We start from the raw sequence: 23570 nt of genomic DNA, 5'->3' as shown, positions 1-23570 counted from the left end.
ACAGAATCCTGACCACCATGATAAGCCTAATCAATTTGAGGACATTGAGATTGAACCCACAGAGTAGGCCGAGGAAAACCCTTATTCACCTAATCTGCCATAGCAAGTAGACCCACCTATTATTAGGAATCGTCTAAGAGATCTGTCGAACGTATGAAACCTTCCTCCTGAGGCATCTGACATCATAACACCACCACACACTGCACAAGACCCCGACTATAATAACCCCACCCTAAGAAAAAAATGACAAGTCCTTTGGGGAGCAAGACCAATACCATCACAATGAGGAATCTCATTTGCATTAGCATTTGCATTCATGTAGTTATTTTAGTTCAATTTAGTCTTCATGCATTAAGTACACTACATCCTTCAAGTTTGAGGGCGATAGTGTTCATAGTTAAGCATTTGCATTTGGTAGTTGTTAGTATAATTTTTTCTATGGCATTATTTAAGTTAAGATAGTTGTTTTGGAATAAATTGATGATGCTCCATGATGATGAAATTTTTTTTATGGATGTGATTGAATGTACATGATTGTTGATATTAATAGAACCAATCTAGGACTTGACTCTTTGCGTTAAAATTGATAAACGATTGTATGTTTTCTATACTTAATGATTTTAGGAGCTTTTTATAGAAGAACTCTTGCATGCCTTAGTATAATTAGATAGTATAATTAGATGTTAATGAACTTAATTAATAAATGATGCTTGAAAGGTTTAATTAAAACTTCCTTATGTTTATGAATTGTGTTGAAATGAGGAACACTCCTCTTTGCTATAGCGTTGCCTGGGACCCTCTTTAATAAATGGCAGTTGTAGCATACAAGTGAGTGAAAGTAGTCACGGGATGACTTTACCTACTAGCTCAAGGAGAAAATATTTGCTTCAGCTCATCTAGAGTGTGGGATGGTAGTTTTGATATGTTGACATCCCTCGTAGTGATTAAAAAATTAATTAAATTATAATTATTTTAAGGAAATGGTAGTAATTGTGTACTTAAATGTCAAAGAAATGCTAAAGCAGAATAGAGAACTTGGCTAGAATTTTTCTAACTTTGTTAAGCATAGACTAGATATAATGACATACACATTTGCAAAGGATCTTGTTATAGGGAAAGTTCTTGATTTCTAGACTTGTCTAGCATGTTAAAGCCAATTGTTTATGAGGGATGAAATTTTATACCATATTATTGCCTTGATCCAAACTTTTTCATAGCATTTTTCTTCTGTTGATCATTATCAATTGTTTGAGGACAAGTAATAGCTTAAATTTGGGGATGTGATAACCCCGTAAAAAGGCTATAATTTGTGTTTTTTTACTTAGGTTATTGGTTTTTTAAAAGCCTATTTCATTTCATATAGTTGCATTTAGGTTCATGTAGTTGCATGTGGTGTTTTGTTGCAACATTAAATTTCTGAAATTGGTATTGCTTTAAGGGAAAGGTCATGTTTTGCTAATGGTGTGTAGGTAATTGAAGCTGAAGAGAAATGGATATCTGAAAAAGCTAAGGGTGAATGGGACAATGCCATAATATTCTAGCTAGCAGATTTGGGTAAAATTGTTGTAATATTCAGGACGACATCTGGGTGTACAAAGAGACAAAATTGCTTAAGATATTTTGACGCTAAGTTATCCAACCACAGGTGAATGCCTTGCCAGACTGTCCTTTTTGGGACCACATGCCAGCCAACTTCATTCCTCACGTGAAGGGTGAGAAATCATGTGGTACAAAGGGAATTTTGGGCACAAAACCTTATAAAATTCCCTAATATAAATAGTCAATGACGCCTTAAATGTAAAGAGCTTTCAGAAAGAGTGACCTAAGAGAGAAGAGGAAGGCAGTTGCACACAAAAAGCTTATATTTTTTCTTTTTCGTGGTGTCCTCTATAGCCGACCTCAAGGGGATAGCCGTTGGGTCTTCGAGAGGATCCAAGCTTGTTAAGGTAGTTCAAGGTGGCGGTTCTAGCTCACTGTGGTATATCACATTTGGAAGTTCTTCTTCTTCCTTTGTGTTTTTCATTTTTATTATCTTTGTGGGTTTTTATTAAACGAATGATGATGATGGATGTACTTAGCCTAGCCATGACCTAACTTATTTGGTAAGGGTTTGCTTTGGAAGATTATATTTTTTTTTGAATGAATGGTTTTTATTTTCCAAATTTAATTGTTGTTTTGTTCATTGTTTTAATGCTATAGCTTAGACTTGCAAGAGCTTTCAAGAGTTAGCCATTTTCTAAGTTTTTATACCTAATATAGAGAGAGTTAGGTTAGATCGACGTGAGCAATGGAGATAAGATGAGAAGGTAAGGCTCTAATCCGCCTTAGATATAACAAAAGGGTTTCAACGATTAAAAAGGGTAAGACATAGTCGATATTATTATGCTGCAGTTTATGCTGAGAGGTTTTGCTATAGCATTTTCATTATCAGATTCCTTACTAGAAATAACCTAGGAACACTTTAGTAAATCCTGTCGAGCAATATACTCTTGGAAAAGGTGAACCATTCTAGAGACAAAGTATACGACTCCTTAGTAACCCCGACCATTTATCCCTATAGTAGCTTGATTGTGAGGTTGTCAAGTCTTATTTCATACCCCCAGAGTTCAACTTTACTTTGCCTCAACATTTTTCATTTATTTTTCTAAGCATCTTTTACTATTTTTCCATAACATTTCATACTCAATATCTACTACATTGTCGTATCATTCTTACTTAATTGTTAATTCCATTAAATATCTATACTTAGTTAATTATAATTGAGTGTATAAGCTAGCTTGAAATCCCTCAAATCCATGTGGAGACTATACTCACTCACTACTTATTATTTGTTCGATTGTGTATACTTGCACATATCTACATGCCATAGCATAGTACATCACACGCGCAACAGGCTCTCTAACATTCCCCAACGAAAGGGTCAATTCAAATAAGTTTGGAGCACATATAAAAAAATAGGTTTTAGCTGCCCCTCTTTGCTCATTGTCGTGTAACGGAGTAGAGCACAGATAAAAAATGACTACTTTTTATCCAATTGATTTAGGTTCATTATTTTGGTGTGATCACTTTCTTTATGATATTCAGTTGATATGCTTTTCCATTTTTTTTTTTTGCATCTTCAAGAATAAGTGGGTCTTTTTGAGTCTATTTCAAGAGTTTGTGAACATCTTATACATATTCAAGTAGATGCGTTTGAAAATATTTATCGGATTCATCCTGGTCCCAAAGTAGTTGAATCTGCAAAAGCCACACATAACTATTAGTTAGTGTGTCTGTGAATATTAAAGTTAGTTTAGATGATTGATTCTATTGTCCAAAGAAGTGAAGTTGAGATTGACTCCTTTGCGAGTTAAGTAAAGTTGTGGATGACTCCTTTTAGCGAGTTAAGTCGACTCTTGGATTCTCTTTGAGTCCAATATCATTCTTTGTGAAGTTGAAATTTGACTCGATAACTTTAGCTGGAAAATAGTTTCTCAGTGTTGAGTTAAGCTAGACTACAAATGACTTTTCCATTTTGAATTTGCTTTAGAACTCAAATGTCATTCATCGTGAAGTTGAAATTTTACTCGAAAATCTTGACTGAAAAATAGCTCCTCGCTGTTGAGTTAAGCTAGATTGTAGATGACTCTTCCATTGTGAGTTAAGTCGATTTTAAAATTACTTTCGAATACAATATCCTTCACTATGAAGTTGAAATTGATCTTCAAAAAATTTGATTGGAAAATAACTCCTCACTGTTGAGTTAAGCTATATTGCAGATGACTCTTTTGATTTTGAATTTGCTTTCGAACCCAAATATCCTTCATCGTAAAATTGAAATTTGACTTGAAAATCTTAACTGGAAAATAGCTCCTCGCTGTTGAGTTAAGCTAAATTGCAAAAGACTCCTCAATTGCGAGTTAAGTCGATTGTGAAATTACTTTAGAACCTAATATCATTAATTGTGAAATTGCAATTGGTCTTCAAAAATTTTGACTGAAAAATAGCAAATCGCTATTGAGTTAGGTTGAATTGCAAATGAATCTTTTGATTTTGAATTTGCTTTCGTACCCAAATATATTTTGTCGTGAAGTTGGAATTTGACTCGAAAATCTTAACTGAAAAATAGCTCCTCATTGTTGAGTTAAGCTAAATTACATACAACTCCTCCATTGTGAGTTAAGTCGATTTTAAAATTGCTTTTAAACCCAATATCCTTCATTGTGAACCCAATAAAAAGTGTTTAAAGGTGATTTAACCAAGGAACAATGCTTTTATTCTTATTTTGCTCGATTTGAATATGCTTCATTATGCTTTTTCTTTTCTCTTTTGAATCCCTCTAGACTGTCCATTTGTGAGTTTTCACCCTAGAGGTTATTTTTTTTTTCAATACCTTTGGATTTCATGATCTTCTCACAGATATAACATAGATATTTGAACCAATTAAAGTTTATCAATCTTGTGAGTTGAGGAGTCATTTTTTATAAGCGTCTCCAGACATGTGCTTCTTGTCTTTTCTATTTGATAAACTTTGGACTTCAATTTCGTTTGAGCACAATGTATCATTTGTATTTGAAGTATATAATTTTGTTTTCAATTATATTTGAATCTTCAAACAATTGTATATGGTCAAACTTACGATGCTTTATTATTGATTATCTTCACTCATGTGAGCAGATTTTCCTTCATCTTGCCCTCTAGTATGGGGAGTGAACCTTGGTTAGGGTTAAATCCAAAGAAATATATTTCAGACTCAAATAAGAACCACAATGGATATTTTTCTCTAATTGTGAAATGATATTGAAAGAAGGTTGTTCATCATTTCATACACGGAAGTCCTTATGAAAGAGGTATCCCCAAGGGGATAGATATTCAAAGTTGATTCTTTATTCACTAAAAAGGTCATTAATGCATGATGATTTTTTTAAGTTGATTTTTTTAACCCCCAGCTTATCATCATGAGGTCAATACAATATACCTAATCTTGTCTTCTTACGCAAGATAAGATAATATCCTCCATTCGATGTCATTGAATTATATTATAATAAAGAATGTTGGTTTTGTGTTTAAGAAGATGTTGGCATAACTTTGAAAGCGTTTCTTTAGAGAAGGTAATATCATGTAAAGGATGTGTTCTCATGAAAACGGCAAGGGCAAGATTTTGATGTTTCAAGAAAGGGTAATGTCAAGGGAGTGTGCTTCGATGGTGGTCACAAATAATTTTAAAGAAAATCAAAAGATTATGCATTTTGGCTACGAATGTGATCAGACATGTCTAATCTAATCATTTTTCAACGGTCTATAATCTCGATCCTCAAAATAGCATTTAATTACTTGACTTTTAATGATCCTTCAAGTTTCAAAATTTGTTTCATTATTCATAGCCTAAGAAATGTAGCATTTATTCATCGATTGCAAACATCAAATCATTTTAAAAAATTTAAGGAAATGTGAAAGAATGAATGAAAAACTCATTCAATCAAGATAAATTTTTTCATGCAAGTGCAAAATAGGTATATGGTAGACGAATATCGACTTCTTTTGGATCTGCCCCATTACTCGTTAGATTTCCATGTATCAGAATTGACTAAATCCCAGACCTTACGCTTCAATGTCCCACAATTCTTGGTGGTATGTCTTAAGCTGCCCCTAGAGGATTATTATAGGTGACAACATCATCATATCCATTGGGTAAGGAGGATGAGTAAATGCGTGATTAGATCACCATCATGAAACCTTCCATGAATTAGTTTCATATTTTCATTATTTCAAAAATGTTTAAATAAGCATATGACATGCAAATGCATAATGCAAAGAAGAAAATGCAATTACGTAATGAAAATATGCAAATGCTAATGCTAAAGGTTCTGACCAGAAAAAGTGACTACTATAGAACAACTTCCATTAAAGCACAAAGGTTTCATTAAATTAGCAGTCAAATTCTTCATCTCATCATGCTAGCTTCTTTCTCTAGTTTGATGTTGAACTCAAAATTGATGTTGCTTCAATCCCATCGTCAAACCTCTTGTATTGGATGATGTAACTCGTCTTTTTCTCATACCATTTACTGCATTGTCAAAATCTTGAGATCTCCATTTCTTTGATGTTTCCAAGGGGAATAGTCTTCCTGTATTTGTGAATAGTCTACTCATTCTCTAATTTATGTTATTGGCTTTGAGTTCATCTCTTTCATCGGTTATCTTTCTTTGTGGATCCTCAAAGTATCGTAGGACATCTTAGATTTGACTACCTAATTGAGAAACCCTCGCTTTATTATTAAAGCCTTCTAATTTGGTCAATCACTTGTGAGTTCACACCTTTGTATGATGCAAAATGCAAGTAATAAATACAAAAGAATACAAAATGGTCATTACCAATAAAAAATAGTAAGAACTATTAAAAATTAAAACCTATCCAGCATGTTACTACCCATTATGGTAAAAGTAGATCCTACCCACGCACGATTTCTACCCTGATTTGTTCAAAAATAAACTCTAACCACATGATTTCTAGTTCACATGCTTTTACTAGTAAAAGTAAAACAAATAAGCATTGTTTTGAAAACCAGACCGGACCGACCGGTTCAACCAGGAACCGCTGCCTAGTCTGGTTCAATCTACACCGGTTGAACCGCTATTAGTGTACCGGCCGGAACCACTGAACCGTTCAAACCAAACCGGCTGAAAACCGGAAAAAACTGGGAAAATTTTTTAAAAAAAAATTAAACCAAACAACGTCGTTTGTTAAACGAGCCAAGTCGAACTCGAGTATTGCTGAGCTCGACTCAAATTTGAAAACTTTAAAAGTAAGCTCAACTCGACTCAAACTCATGAGCTAAAAATTATCAAGTTCAACTCGAACTCGAAATATAATATTGAAACTTGAACTCGAAAAGGCTTGAACTCAAAAAAAATTTAGAAGCTCGATTGAAGCCTAAAATTCGAGCTTGATTGAAGTAAAAGAATAGTTCACTCAATGCTCACCAAAAGGCTCCATGATTTTGAATGTCAAATTACCTCTATTATTTATAGAAGTTAGTTGGGATGCTCTTCTATGTTTCTTAGCCATGTGGGATTGTTTTGTTCTCATATTTTTACTCTTTAGACTTTTGGGATGCTCTTCTATGTTTCTTAGCCATGTGAGATTGTTTTTTTTAAAAAATTAAACCAAATAATATTATTTTGTTATGATTTTTTTAGCCCCAAATATATTTTTTAATTATAGTTATATAATTATATTTATTATTTAATATGTTTTACCTTAATTATTATGTTGTAGTTAATTTGAATCATTTTTATTCACTTGATTTTATGGTTTTTAACTTATATATGTTATGACTTGCTTTGAATATGACTTGTGATATAAAAAATTATTTTTATTAAATGTTTTTGGTATTTTTATTTAATTTTTTAAATAATTATGACGTCGTCCGGTTCTTCCGACCGGTCGGACCAGTTCGACCGGTTAAACCAGTGAACCGGTAGCATGGTCGGTCCGGTTCTGAAAACCATGCAAATAAGTAAGGGTTAAATTTGATTTCTTTTGTGTAATCCTATATAGGTATCTTATAGGGTTTCGACATGGTTTTGAAACGAGAGAAATCTTATGGTTTATTACATGTATGGTTTTGGATCTAAGAATAATGGTAATCAAATTATCCTTGTTGGTGCCCCTTGGGCTTGTCAGACCCTCGATCATCACCCATCACAGGCTTACAAGGACCAAGTTAAATTTGAGGGGATGCACTTCCCTATGCCTGAAACGGGGAAACATGTCTCACAAAGACATAAAGTGTGGACCCCGAAGTTTACTTGCTAGTCCTGGCACGGAGAAACATTTCTCAAGAAGGCGTCACTTTCACCCCCACTTAAAATGGACGAAGCTCAGTATAGAGCTTATGTTATGTAAATACAGTGTTGTGTGTAAGGACCAAGTTAAATTTGAGGGGATGCACTTCCCTATGCCTGAAACGGGGAAACATGTCTCACAAAGACATAAAGTGTGGACCTCGAAGTTTACTTGCTAGTCCTGGCACGGAGAAACATTTCTCAAGAAGGTGTCACTTTCACCCCAACTTAAAATGGACGAAGCTCAGTATAGAGCTTGTTATGTAAATGCAGTGTTGTGTGTAAGGAGAAATCTACCTACCTTCGACAAACGACTAAAAATTAAAATCTCAAAAGTTTTCTCAAAATTTCTAAAAATGCTAAAAAAATCATTTAGTACAAACATCAGTACAACAATTTACAATAGAATAAAATAAAATGCAAACAATCAAGTGATTTAACCATTTGTTTTAGGGATCAATAATTAAATTAAGTCAAATTCATAATTTCTATTACAAAAACAATAATTAATTGACTAACGGCCTGACTCTTAAGGTTCGCAATGTAGTCGTCAAGATGCCTTAATGTCCCAAAAAAATTAAAAATAGGGTTCATTTTGACTGAATTTAGGTTTTCCTTTAAAAAAATACGATTCGAGAGGTTGTCACTAATCTTTGTTTAAGGTGTGATTGAATAACCAACAAATATTTTAATTTAAAATTTATTGAAACTACTTTTAGGTCTGCGCACCAAAAACCAAGTTTGAGAGTTGATTACGTGTGGGAAGGATTAGCACCACCACAATGCCCGAAAAAGTGTACCTAGTTGATTAATTATTGTCTTTGCAAATGGAATTTACGAATTGGAATTTTAATTTAATTAATTATCCCTTTTTCAATTGAATAAATACACCATTATTTAACCGATTAAAATTCTAAAGAGAAAGTTAACCACTTGTTGCATTTAACTGAAGAGAGCTAGCCACCTAATATGAATTTGGACTGCATCTCCCTTTTTTCCTATCAAAGTAGTGAATTGCCAATATTTCTTCTCAGGAACATAAAGTAAACTAACAACACTTCAGTATTTCGAACTCATGAGAAATATCATCTAATATAAAGTAGCACAATGATTTTCTCATTCTCGGAAAGAAATAAGAAATACTATCATTTTACAATTAAATGTTGTATTTATTCACATAGAGATTATGCAACAAACAAATATTTTATTAATAAAAATTACCAAGCCTTTAAGATAGATAGAGGATGTTCAAATATTTATAAATATGGAGATTAGAACATCGAATAGGTCCAACGGTTTATCCTCGTTAAATCTAAATATAGAAACATTTTATCTTTCTACTCTCTTAATTAATTTTAAAGTGTTTTCATTTTAATTGGTTTTACTGGATGATATTTATTTTAAATTACTCAAATCAAACTACCAGTTAGATTAGGACAACCCTCTTTAATAATTTAAAATAATTAAATATTACATTTTAATCATATTATGAAAATATCGAGTGATGCACGTGAGGCTACTATGCATATAAGTAATTTAAAATTTTCATAAGATCAATCAACATGCTTCAATAAAAATTAATTACAAAGTTAAAGAATCAAGTCAAAGAATTAATTTAACTATAAATTAGGATAATAACGTAAAGTATCAAAATTAAAGGCATAAATAGAAAATATAAATAATTAAAAACATAAATAATGAATTATGAATCTAAAAGATATAAACACTAAAATTGCCAAAAAAAATATAATAAAGTAATAAATATAAAAATTAGGAAATTAATAAATTATTAAAAATATAAAGAATGTATATATAAAAGGAAAAAAATTATAGTGATGATGATAATACTAATAATTAAAAAAGGTAAATAAAGTTAAATGTAAAATTAAACATGTAAAAAAACATATACATGACATTATAAATATAAAGATAGAATATTTGATTTGTAAAGATTTTGTATAATATAAAATATATATATGTATATAAACATAATATAAATAATATGAAACATATAAATAAATAAATAATATATATATAAGAATTAAAAGGAAAAAACATTGATTTTTTTAGAAACCTCAAGGAATGCTTGATTTAAGAAAATATACTCGAAATCATTTTTCTTTTTTCCTCGATTTCTCTCTTCCGATGAAATTTTGAAAATAAAATAAGATTGAAATTGATTGAAACAATAAGAACAAAAAAGAAAATAAAAAGAAATACGGCGATAGTTCTCTTTTATTGTTTGTATTCTTAATATTACAAAAGAAAATAACAAGACCCGTATCTAAAGAAATAACATTTAAATCTTTTTAAATCAAATTAATTAACATATTCATTTCTCTTTATACGAAATTACACTTAATATGACAAGATTTCTTCAAGATATTTTCTGATAAGTTGACGTTCTTTTTTCTCCAATACTAGTATAATGGACTCTCTAGCATTTCCCAAAAAAATTGATTCAAATAAGTTGAAGCCCGCACAAAAGTTAGGTATCACATAACCATTTTCGAATCATCAAGAATCTCATCCACAATCTTAGCCATTCATCCTTCCTCTTCTTTGATAGAACCATCTTTATTCTTAGAAGGGTTATACGCATATGGTCCATTAACTTCTTCTAGCGTCGCAGAGAGTTACTTGACAAAGTGATTCTCAAGAGAAAGAGAATGATATGCAGATAATTTCTTGTATCAATTTTTGTAAATCATTAACATTTTGCATTTTAGAAGGCATTCTAAATTTCCAGTTACCCTACTCAACAACCAAAAAGCTTCAGTATTATTAACTGGATCCTGGCTCCACTTTCATGTTTTACTTCATCAATGTATCTGAATACATCATTTAAAACAAAACAATCCTTGTTTTTGTTTGTAATATAAAATTGGGTAAATTACATATTTAGTGTCTAAACTCTTAGTTTTATCCCATTTTAGTACCTAAAAAATCATATCTAATGTTTAGTCTTTTTTTCATTTTAATACCTCATCGTTAAAAACTTAACGACGCTGCTTTTTTTATGGGTGAATTACATCATTCATCACTCAACCATCTTCTCATTCCTATTTTGGTAATAAAGTTTGAAAACTTTCAGTTTAACTACTCGACTTTCAAATTGTTCCTATTTTAATCACCCTAATTTATTTTATTAATAATTTTTGTGACGTGATTTTTTTATTAGTATTATAATTAAAAATATTAAATTTGAAAGTTAGAGTGATTAAATTAGGAATAATTTGAAAATTAACTAATTACATTTAAAAAATTAAACTTAAGTGACCAAAATAGGAGTGAGAGGACATTTTAGTGATGAATGAAACAATTTACCCATAAAAAAGATGCCACGTATAAATCACTCGTTAAGTTTTTAACAACGAGGTACTAAAACGAAACAAAAAATAAATATTAGGTATGGTTGAAAACAAATTGAAAGTTTCAATACTAAAACAAACCAGAACTGATAGTTTAGGTAATAAATGCGTAGTTTACCCTATAAAATTAAGGGATTGCTTTTAAAGAGTTTGTTACTTATATTTAGGAAGTGTTTAGAGTGTATAGTTCTCAATTGACAATTTTACCCTCTGTTACTACTATAAAAGGGATAGACCTCCTTCCTAATTGAATATGTAATTGATGGTTTCTGTATTTTCATTTTGAAAATATTTTTGTTGAGGATCTCATTACTTTACTTCATACGTACAAGATTTAGAGAACTCTATTAATCTTAGGGTAACGTCTACTTATGAGATTACAACAGCTCGAATAAAATTGATTCTAAGTTGGTGGCTAACATTTATGTCTTACAACGATCTTATTTTGTAATAGCCTTGAGGTGCCAAAAAGAATCTAACGTCCATTTGATTTTAAAAATATTTTTTGTTTTTGTTTTTGTTTTTATTTATAGAAAATAGTTTTTATTTTCAGTTTTTTAAAAATAAAAAAACATGTTTGGTTAATATAAATGAAAAGTTAAATTCAAAATTAAAAATTATGAAAATATATTTTATATCTAATTTTTTTAAAATATAGATGAATAAATAGTTATTAAATAAGTAAATTAAAATATAATTATTAAAATTTTAATTACATAAATTTAACATATGAGTTATGCAAAAATAATAAAATTGATAAGAAATTTCATAATACAAAAAATATATTTAATTTTTTAACCAACTAAATCAAACCATCAAGACGATTACATGACAGTTCACAAAGTTTATGTGATAATCTACAATGTTGATGTAACAATTCATTATGTTATTGTGGTAGTACATGGTGGATAATCATGTGGTAAATGAGTTTAATTGATTTTTTACTAAATTTGAGGGGCTCGTTAATAATTTAGAAAGTTTGAGGACTTATTTAAAATTTTAAAAAAAATTAATGTATTATTAAAATAGAAAATATAAATAATTATTAAGATATTTAATACATTAAAAATAAAAATGCTAAAAAATTAAATTATTAAAAAATTAGTTTAAAAACCACATCGAGTGTAAAAAAAAGTTTAAGACCATATTGATTTTTTTGAAAGTTTGAGGATTTTAGATACCATTAAATAAAAAAATTATTGTTAGAAGGATTGAACATGCGTAAGTTGAGTTAAAAATCTATATTTCGTATTTTTCTGTTTTTCAAATTTTTGAAACAATTTTAATGAAAATATTGAAAACATCTTTTTTTATGTTTTCATATTTTTCAATTATTTTTGTTTTCATTTTCTAGAAATTATTTTCTAATTTTACCACCAAACATGTTTTTTTTTCAATGTTTTCTATTTTCTAAGAAAATGAAAAGAGCCTCTGTTTTCTTGAACCAAACGGATCTCATGGTAAAACCGGTGAACCAATTCAGGGATTGGTGTAAGATATGGTAGTATTGATGAACAAAGTCAATACACACCTAAATTATCCAACAAAAAACAAATTGGGTCGGGGAAAGGAAACTAATTAATCAAATAACTTATTAGATCAACAAGATTTATCCGTTTTAACTGGATTCTAAAAATAAAACGATAGAAAATTATAAATATCAAGTATTGAATTAATTTAATTTAAGATTGAATTAATAAAATGTATAAGTAATAGACTAATTATTTTATTATAAAATATAATGGTTGTATATAACATTAATGGTGACCTTATCATAATTTATGTTATAAGTGTATACATAAAAATTCAAGATATATTTAAAGAATTATTAAAGCATTAAAGAAAATGTATGGTACTGGAACTCAGCTGAATGTGGATCGAGGAGTATGTGTCGTAAACGGATATATGTCATACACGAATGGAAGACAAGTGCAGTGAAAACAACATAAATCCAAGTAACTAAATCCTAATTTACAGAGGAGCAGCATGCAAACTGTACCCAAAATGGCCTACCTTTCCTTTTTTCTCTCTTAATACCAGACAGATACCCCGGTGGAGAGTTCCATTCTTTCTCTGTTTCAACATGGGCTAGCTCAGCCATAGGTGTTTCAGGGTCCACAGTCGAGCTCACTTTGGCACCCGTGGTTCCATCGTCTCTTGGACCCAAAGCAGCTGGGTTCGGGTTCGAGGACTTGGGTTTGGGTTCACTATCATCGGCTAAGTTCTTCAGAGGACTGTGCCTGTTTACATTCCAGTTAGCCACCTTTTCTATGATCTTTTCATTCTTTTTTCTTCCTTGAGACTCATTGGCCGCATGAGTGAGTGAAGGGAACCAGCCGGCTCTAGTGTTTTCGGCATTCTGTCCTGTCGGGGTTTTGGAAACAGCGGTGTCTTTAGGGTCGCTACTGCCTCCAACTTCAACCAATGTCATGAAAGATGGTGGATCGAACTCGCTCAATTCATCGAAATGTTCTTCAGATGCCGGTTTCGACCTCTTTATGTTTGCTTTCCCTCCTTCCGAAAGTGCTTGTGATGCGGTAGATGGTAAAGTCTCAGTGTCAATGGCAGCCGGGTTGTCGGATTGGGTTGACAGCACTGTTCTCCATAGCACAAAAACAACAAATCAACTTAACTCTTGGATTTGGATATGTTCATTAATAAGCAAAATAGGTGGTAACGTACCTGAAACAGATCCCCAGTGGCCTTCCAAACTATCAGTTCGACTACTAGAATCGAACGAAACATCACCTACAGTTGTATCGAGTTGAGGTTTAACGGATCCACTATCAGCTTCCCCTTGCAAAATTACAGCGCTAGTCTGAGAAGCAACAGCTCTAGGCTCTCCAGTATGGCCATCTCTGACAGCACCAGAATGTATCAACTCTTTCTTCAACTGGTCGGCTGATGTTCTCTCGATCTCGTTCGGTTCACTATTGTCTACAGAAGAAGCCATAAGATTTTTTATGACACTCTCTCCATGTACCTTTTCGTAGCTATTTGTTTTAGATTCCTTTTTGTCATCTTGACTGTTGGAAACTATATCCAACTGCAGGCCTTCAGGCTCATTCTGTTCCTCGATGACAATTACGGATTGGTGATGATTGCTAATTGATTCGGACGTAGAGTCAGTCTTCATTGAAACGTTTTCTTTCTCTGGTTCATCCCCGTCTTCAACTTCATTGATATCGGACTTTAGAGTTTTTCTTGTGCCGACATCATCAGAATCATCAACTTCAAGCAAGTCCAATGCTGGATTAGTATGCGAAGAACTATTACTAAATTCACATGATGTTCCCATGTTTTTAGTATTATTTTCATCTCCGGCTACATTACTTAGCTTTCCGGCCCCAACATCAGCATCTGTAACCACAGGTTTCGCATCGGGTACATCATTTATCATGCTTCCTGGAAAACCTGTCCGATGTAAGTCATCGGCAACATAAATTGGCTGTTGTTCTTTGAGAGATCGGACTTCCAGATCTTTCTCATTCCCAGTTGTCCAGCATCAACAGGAGAAAATGCATCAGACCCTTTATGTAAATCACCAGCAACATAAACCGACTTCTGTTCTTCGAGAAACCAAACTTCCCGGTCCTCATTCTCAGTTGTAACAGCATCAACACGAGACAATGCATCTGACCCTTTATCGATCTGAATTGCATCAGCATTCCCGACAAAGACCACTTCTTTAGCCATAGCTTCATTATTTACACCAAGTTTATAGTTATCCTCCGTAACGATGTCTTCATCCACTGGATTCAACACAAAAGTATCGGATTTCTCCTGTGAAGCACAGTCTTTGATTTCATCTTCCTTATCAAGGATAATTTCTTCAGAGGCTAAGGCTTCGGATTGGAATAAATTAATTCCCTTATGATCTTTAAAACCAACTAGCTTAATTTCAGCATCATCTACAACATGAATATCATCGGGAACGGAAAGCACATAAACACTTTCTTTTTCCTTTTCCCTTTTTTCATCAACCTCATTTGAATCAACATCAATGGACGAGTCTGTACCGTGTGATGCATCAGTCTGTATTTCAAAGGTATCTGTTGGCACATTAGTGTCTTTCGAGAACTCGGCTTTAGTCGAAAGATCATCAACGACCACGTTGAGGGCCAACTTGTCACTATTATCCTCTAATTCAACGGTTTTGTCAGCCAAACCAGTCTCAGAAGTTAAATCCTCCGTACTTTTGGATTTCAAACTTGCATCCATTAGATTTCCGCTCATAGGTGTATCAGAAGACAACCTATCACTACACTCTTCCTTCAATTGAACCATATCTGAAGCTACATCCAGTCTTTTCTCCAAACTTGATTCTGTTCCCGATATTTCGCCACCATGTTTGCTAGGCTGAACCGAGTGACTTGATAGGTTTTCGTCTAACTTGCCGTTTTCATTCTCATCGGCATCAGCACCAGCTTCCCTAGTCTCTTGCAGGACACCCTGTACTGTTTCCATTTTGATCGAGACCACATCACCAGCAGAACCATCTTTATCTTCAGAATCGTTACCATAGCTCAAGTCAACATCATCGTGCTCAGGCCTGTCTGTCAGGAGAACCGGCATGCTTTTCAGAACCGGATTTTCCATTTGGCCTCCATCAGCTGAATTCAGAGGTGATCTAAGGATGCCTGCATATGCAAATGAAACCAAATTGTTAAAATCAGATCAACGGTAATGCTAGAATAGCATCTCGGACGATGCTATCGACATGAAAAGCACCGCGAATTTAGTTAACTTTCATTTTTCTTTTAGATCTTGCTATGATTCAGAAGCTTAGATTATCATATACTCCAATGTCTACCCGACATTGATACTTGGAGTAGAATGGGGTAAGAACGGACAAGCAACTTATTTCAACTTTTGTCGGAAACAGGATTTAAATAGAGGTCCGCTAAAGGAATAGTGGCCGTTATATAGCGGTTTTGGTGCTCTCCAAAACCGTTATGTCCACAATTGCGCGACGGCAACTGCAGTTTAAATTCCGAAGATCTTTCATTGACTAAAGTTAACTGAAAAATCTAGCCATTCCCTATTGGTATCATAAGAAGTTACCAATATCCTCACAATCTTTAAAAGAAACGGCGGGCGTAAGATCCTTGTCGGCAAACTTGTTGACTTCACCGGTATTATCGGCATCCAAATCGAACCCGGTGTCTTGAAGTTCCGTCACCGCATCGGAAAATATTTCGTCTTCAGATCTAATGCACGCTCCTGTTCCTCCAATACTTTTCTCCGAACGACGCCGTTCCATGATCTTTGCGTCAACTACATTCACCAGAACGGCACAATAGATTAGAACAGAGTGGAAAACAAATCGAAATCAGTTTCTCTGAGAAAAAAATCATCAACAATCAGAACCAAAAGATTAAAAAAGAGAAGTTAATTTGGAAACAATAATAAAAACAAAAAAAATGTTATCTATTAAAGGCAAACAAATTCAAGCAGCCTAGAAAACACTGAAAATCCATTAAAACAAAACCCAAAGTTTTTTTCTATAAGAAACAAGAAAACTAAGACACATTCACCGGAGAAAAACTCCAACAAGCCATAAAATGAATGATTTAAGAAATGAAAATAAAAACAAAATCATATAAAGAGTTGGAAAAGAAAAAGAAAAACCTGGGGAGTGATAGTTTCCGCGATCTTGATTCTCCATAACCAAGAGGAACTAGAAGCAAAGATTAGAGTCGTAGAGGGTGCTGGGATATCAGAAAATATAGAAAAGCACAATAAGAAGAAATGATCAAATGGGATTTTCCAGGAAAAGAAAAATAAAAACCAATCAAATGGAGAGACTTGACTTATCATACACTATATAGTAATTATAGTGTGAAAACGGATGGAGAGACTCCATCCCAATGCAATTTTGCATAAAGAGATAAGAGTAGAAAATAGAGAGTTGGTGATACAGTTGCACGTGGAGAAACCCTTTGACTAAGGTTTCTCTTCTTACATTATTCCCTAAATATTCTTACTGTTTTTATAGATTTTCTTTCGCGTAACATAAAGAAAGAAGAAACGTCAAAGATCATTCATATGATGTTTGTAATAATATTTTTATTTATTGATTTTATTGAATAAATATATTATTATTATTTTTATTTATATATATACGTTTAACATAAATTAAAAGATAATAAAATTCATATAATGACATAATTATTATTATTATAAGATCCCTAATCAAATATTATTATGGACATAGATAATAATAATACGCTTAAGACTAACATGTTATTGATTGATGACAAAGAGTTGTTATTGACATAGAGATGTCAGAATTGATACATGATTATATTGTTAGAGAACAATGTTTGGATTGACCGACTATGAGCATATGTCTTGGATTATTATATGACAGTCATAACATTGCTCATGGTGATGACTATATGTATGATCCTCAGACTTGAGATCAATACTATCCCAACATATCTTGTTGTATGTTTTGATGCAGCTAAACAAGCTCCGTAACTGGTTTCTCTATAAAGACTGTTATTGAATATATCTCAATATATGTAGTGGGTGTGTATGATTAAGATAGGATTTGTCCTTCCTAAATAATAGGAAATATATCACAGGCCACTTGATTGAATAAGACTAGAAACGCATGGTCATGCTCGAATAAGTTGATATGAGATATCATAAACTATTCGTTAATTAAAGTCTACTTTAGATATCAAGAAACAATAGATGAGCTATACAAGTGTGACTATTCCAAGATTTGTGCCTATTCTAGATATAAAGGACACAAGGATATGATACATAAAAGAGTAATCACCAAGATGATATGTCGAATCATATTTTCTTATAACTTAGGTGACAATGATATATTGCTAGATGTCACTCATTGTATGTAATATTAGAATTGTTCTAATAATTACTGCTAACGTTACAAGAATCTACAAGGTCACACCCTACGATTAAAACGAGCAAATATGTATAATTGTTGTACGTTACTAAAATATATATCTATAGTTAATTAAATATATGTTTTAATAATCATGAATATTTAATTTTAATTAATTAAATATATATTTAATTAATTTGAAATAATAAAATCCTTAATATGATTAGGGTAACTTGGATATAAGAGGATTATTAAATTTCAATTAATTAAATATAGATTTAATTAATTTGAAATAATAAAACCCTAATATGATTAGGGTAACTTGGCTATAAAAGGGTGTGTTAGGTCTAGCAGCCATTGGGCAACACACAATGGTTTATTTTGAAATACGGTCTACGAGTCGTGTTTTTCTATATCTCTGTTGTATTTCTCTTCTCATCTTACTCCCTCGTATATAAAACGAGTTTCTTTTAAAATTGTAAATCTATGAAGATTCACAAGGAGCAGAAGAATGGCAAGAATATGCCTAGAGAGCAGTCTTAGGCTTTAGGGTTCTTGGTTCTCCCATTGGCTTGGGATGAGCCACCTTAGTCATTGGTTTGGGCTATAACCATTGCATCTTATTTATTGATATATTTGTTATGTATGCAATGCATCAAATGATATAATAAGAATAAAAATTTATGAGATCAATAAGGGTCTAATATTAAAACGAACAATGATGAGATAATTATGCAAATCCCTCTTTATAATCTAAGTTAACTTAACCGTCCAATATTTACCCTCGTTAAGGCTTTGATCGATATTGTGTGGGCTTTTCCAAAGCATTAGCACATAAATCAATCTTCGTTAAATGTGAAGAATAAGCAAGTGATATTTACCGGTTGAAATATTGGTAATAACTTAGCTAGGTTATTCTAAAAGGATTAGAAACCTAGAGGTTAAATATTTGGATAAGTCATGAGATGACTTGAACAAAAGTTGTTCACAAAAAATGAGGAGTTATATTAGATGTAACTAGTCAAGTGTTACTTACCTAAATAATCACTATCCTAAAAGAAAAGCCAAAGTTGATTTAGGAAATTGATGTATTATGGATCCTCACCCACTAGCAAAATTTTCGTTGAATTTTTCCGAAATTAAAACAAAGAGGGTTTTTAATTTTGAATAAAATAGTGGGAGTAATTTGTAAATAAAGTCATATTTATAAATTTTAAATTCGGTAAATTTACTTACTTTAATATTTCCATTGTTGTAGATTTAATGGCAAACAACACTTTATCACTGCGATCACTCCTTGAGAAGGATAAACTTAATGGCATAAACTTCCTTGACTGGTTTTGTAATTTAAGAATTGTTCTCAAACAGGAAAGGAATGAATATGTCATTGAGGAACATGTTCCTGATGAACCGGCAACTAATGCTTCAAAAGTTGACAAAGACAAATTCAAGAAACATATGGATGATATGTTAGATGTTGGATGTCTAATGCTTGCCACCATGACTCCTGAGCTTCAGAAGCAACATGAGGACATGGTTGCATATGACATGATTCAAAATCTCAAAGAAATATATGAAGGGAAAGCACGTCAAGAGAGATATGAGACCTCTAAATCTCTATTTCAATGCAAAATGGCAAAGGGAACTCCTGTAGGAGCTCATGTCATTAAGATGATGGACTACATCCAAACGTTGGTAAAGCTGGGATTTCCTCTCAAAGATGAATTGGCTACCGATGTTATCCTGCAATCGTTGCCAGATAGCTTTAGCCAATTTGTCCTTAATTTCCACATGAATGAAATTAACAAAACTTTGCCACAATTACTTGGCATGTTACGAACTGCTGAAAGTAACATGCAAAAAGGTTGGACCTAAGCTCATTCTGATGATCCACAAGGACAAAAGAAAGGGAAAGAAAAAAGTAGTGGAAAAGTCTAAGGGAAATGGTAAGACCAAACCAAAAAGGGAAAATGCATTGAAACCCAAAGGGGGGTTAGCAAAGAAGGAAAATGTTTCCATTGCGATAAGACCAGACACTGAAAGAGAAACCACCCTGTTTACCTTGAAGAGGTCAAGAATTCAAAAGCAAATGGAACATTTGTTTCAGGTATTTATGTTATTGATGTTAATTTGTGAAGATCTACTTCTTGGGTATTAGATACCGGTTGTGTAACATCCGCAATACCGGGTTAGTGACTAAATTGAAAAGTTTCAAAATTTAGTGACTAAAGTAGAAGAATGAAATAATTTAATGATTATTGGAAATATATGATGAAGGTTATTTAGTAATTATTAAAGGAAATTAAGGGTAAAATGGTCATTTGACCAGAAAGATTTTTATCTTTCTTTTAAGGTGATAAAAACGTGGAAAAGGTGAGAAGAAAAGAAAGATCTGGAGCTTGGGTCATCTCCTTCCTCCTTCTTCTCGTAAGCTCCATGGAAAAGGTAAGTTTAATTTCAGTTGGTTAATTCTTGAGTTTTAAGCTTAGTTTTGATTCTTGGGGTGCTAAGAAAGATTATTTAGAGATTAAAGTAGGTTGAAACTTCAAAATGGATGAGTTATGAAGGATTAAATATGAAGAGTTTTTGAATGAAATTCTGGAATAGAGTTCTTTACTCAAATTAGAAGATAAATTTGACTTGTCAATGGTTGAATTAAGAGATATGAAGTGATGAATTGAATTTAGAACAAGAAGAAAAATTAGAGTGATTCTTGAATTCTATGTAGAGAATTAGATTTTGAAGTTAAAGATGTATTAAATGAGTAGTAATGAGTTTAAGCATGTATATGTAAGTTAAGAATAAGAAAGGGGATGATATATGAAGTGTTTGAGAGGAATGAAGTAATTTTTGTGCTGAAAAATGATTTCTGGGTTAGGGGGAATCGGTACCCATTCAAAGGGGTACCGATACCCTCTCAAACGAGCAGAATTCCATAATGTCATGAGGGTATCGATACCCCCAGAAGGGAATCGATACCCCCTAAAGGAAAATTGAAAATATGGGTTTAATAAGTTCGTTTAAGTTGATAGTATCCAACTACAAGGTGTAGGTATCTAATAATTGCCTTAAAATGTACATTTATGTAGATTCTGAGCATAAGGCAATTCTGGAACATTTGGCAAGTAAGATCGATCGGGGGAAAGATTAGAGATCGAGATTGACTAGTGAGACCAGGTTAGTGCATATTCAATAGTATATGGTGTGTGATGGGAATAAGACTTGCGATGAGTCTATTTCCTGAAGTGTTACATATGAATTCATGATTAAAGACATGAGTTGAATATGAGTGTATGTATGTTTGATTATCTGAATTGATATGTTTTGTGTGTTCCATGTGGTTTATGTAAAAACACGATTAAGTGTTATTAAGAGAATATAAAATAAGTTATGAAATTATAGGAATATAGAAGATAAGTCGAGAAATGTAGGGAAATAGAAATAGATGTTTATAAAGAGTCATAGGAGAACAAATATAAGTAATATGATAATGAAATATAAGACTATGTGAATACATGGTTATGAGATAAAATATGTAATAATAGGAAAATATGATGAAAGTGAGTTTATGAGAAGTGATATGAACTAGTAAAGATGGGTAACAGTATATGCATAATGGAAACATGAGTTGGACAAGTACATAGTGGTATGATTTATTATGAGAATTAGTATAATGAAGCTATATGAAAAGATTATAATGAATATATGAAATTGAATTAAGTAAAGAGATTAAATTAGTACCTAAATAAAAATACTATTAAATGATATATGTTTAGAAATACTACATAATTTATAATCTATGGGAATACAAAGAAATGGAGCATAAGGTAGATAATATGATATCAGTTATTATATACCTATATGATATATGTCAGCAGGTAATATGAAAGGACTCTGAAAATTGATATAAGCTATGAGAAAGTGTTCTAGGTGTTTCTATGTGTTATATGAAACATATATGATCATATGTGAACAAGATATGATATGTATGTTTATATAAATATCTGAGAAATGATCTAAGCTATATGATATGATATATGTGTTTATATGCACTTTGGGATATATGTTATATGACATGGATCTATGTAACTACGTGAGAAAGTATTTAAGCTATGTGACATGTAAATGTGAATCATATGAAAATGTTCTATGAGTAATTGAACTATGTGGTATGTGAAATGATAAGTATAAAAGAAAATGCCCATGTTATGTGTCTTGAGAGCTAGGGGTATAGTTGGCATGCCAAGAGTCGAGGGTCTACGCGGTCCTTCGGGACATATATGTATTCTTTGGAACATGTGTGAAGTCTGGTGAGACACATACTTGATCCTTGGAATATGTATATGATTCTTAAGGAATGATATGTGGTCCTTCGGGACATATATGTATTCTTTGGAACATGTGTGAAGTCTGGGGAGACACATACTTGATCCTTAGTATAAGTATATGATTCTTAAGGAATGATATGTGGTCCTTATGACATTATTATATGGCACTACGGTGCAATTCTATGCGGCACTCCGGTGCAATTATATGTGGCACTTCGGTGCAATTATATGAGATGTGTGAAAGCATTAGTGCACAACCTCTATGTACTCGTATATCTTTAGTTCTCACATGTGTACATGGGCTTTGAAAAGAGAACATAATTTGATATAATGATATGTGTATTTCTCTTGACATGGTAGAAGTGCATATATGTCATGGTGATATGAGATGATATGCGTTTATGTATTATACGATTATAGAAATTAGTAACATATTGTGGCATATTAAAAATATATATATAATATGTTTATATTCATTATATGCTCATATGACGGAATTGAAGTAATGACAAGGGAATTAGTAAGGATAAACAGGTTGGTGATATGAGAACAATGTATGTGATATATGTATATGATGTGTGATATGAATTGCATGATATGATATATGTGTGATAGGGGTTATGGTATCTGTTACATAATATACATGAATATATGTTGATGTATATATAAATGAGTTGTATAATTTGATAGCATAAAACAGTCATGCATGATTAGTGGATATGAATTCCATTAGATGTGTTTTCTTTATGCCTCACTAAGTCATCGACTTAGCGTGTGAGTGTTTCACACGTAGGTTCCGGAAAGCTAGAAGAAAAGTGAAGAGGAGCAAGACCGGTCAGTTACTTCTTACCGAAGATCAGATCAGAAAAGATATCTTGAATTAGATGTATTTTGTATATTGAAAATAATTGGCATGTAATTAATGTTTTGAGTTGTATATACTCTGATTGGTTTTGCAAAAACATTTAAGCTCTGAATAGTTATGGAAATCTTTTGAATAAGTTACATGTATAAAAGTTTTAAATTACTCACTATTTTATACAAGTAAACGTTTTGAAAAGTCAATGTGACACCTCAGACTCGTATCCGGGTCGGATACGGGTTGGGGGTGTTACATTTAATGGTATCAGAGCTAAGGTTTAGCCGATTATTGGCATAAATCGAAGTCCAAAGTGTCATAAAATAT

At 32.2% G+C, this 23570-nt stretch overlaps 2 protein-coding genes across 3 annotated transcripts; both read right to left on the bottom strand.

The window, feature by feature from the left end:
• Nucleotides 1-13163: 13163 nt before the first annotated feature.
• Nucleotides 13164-14495, bottom strand: LOC120126118. The gene is made up of 2 exons (XM_039144402.1): nucleotides 13880-14495; nucleotides 13164-13792 (listed from the first exon to the last, which is right to left on the bottom strand). Exons 1-2 carry the CDS (start codon nucleotides 14493-14495, stop codon nucleotides 13164-13166), a joined length of 1245 nt encoding a protein of 414 aa, XP_039000333.1.
• Nucleotides 14496-14530: 35 nt separating this feature from the next.
• On the bottom strand, nucleotides 14531-17112 carry LOC120125979. 2 transcript variants are annotated; one of them, XM_039144290.1, is made up of 3 exons: nucleotides 16829-17112; nucleotides 16262-16474; nucleotides 14531-15837 (listed from the first exon to the last, which is right to left on the bottom strand). In XM_039144290.1, the coding sequence occupies exons 1-3, from the start codon at nucleotides 16863-16865 to the stop codon at nucleotides 14594-14596; spliced, it is 1494 nt and encodes a 497-aa protein (XP_039000221.1). In that variant the 5' UTR covers nucleotides 16866-17112; the 3' UTR covers nucleotides 14531-14593. The 2 variants fall into 2 exon arrangements, with proteins under 2 accessions (XP_039000221.1, XP_039000222.1); XM_039144291.1 differs by having other exon boundaries at nucleotides 16274-16474.
• Nucleotides 17113-23570: the final 6458 nt, after the last annotated feature.

The sequence above is a fragment of the Hibiscus syriacus genome, unplaced genomic scaffold, assembly GCF_006381635.1.
Source record: "Hibiscus syriacus cultivar Baekdansim isolate YM2019G1 unplaced genomic scaffold, ASM638163v2 tig00110450_pilon, whole genome shotgun sequence".
NCBI lineage: Eukaryota > Viridiplantae > Streptophyta > Magnoliopsida > Malvales > Malvaceae > Hibiscus > Hibiscus syriacus.
Note: the sequence above shows the minus strand (reverse complement) of the source record. Positions and strands in the feature narration are given on the sequence as shown.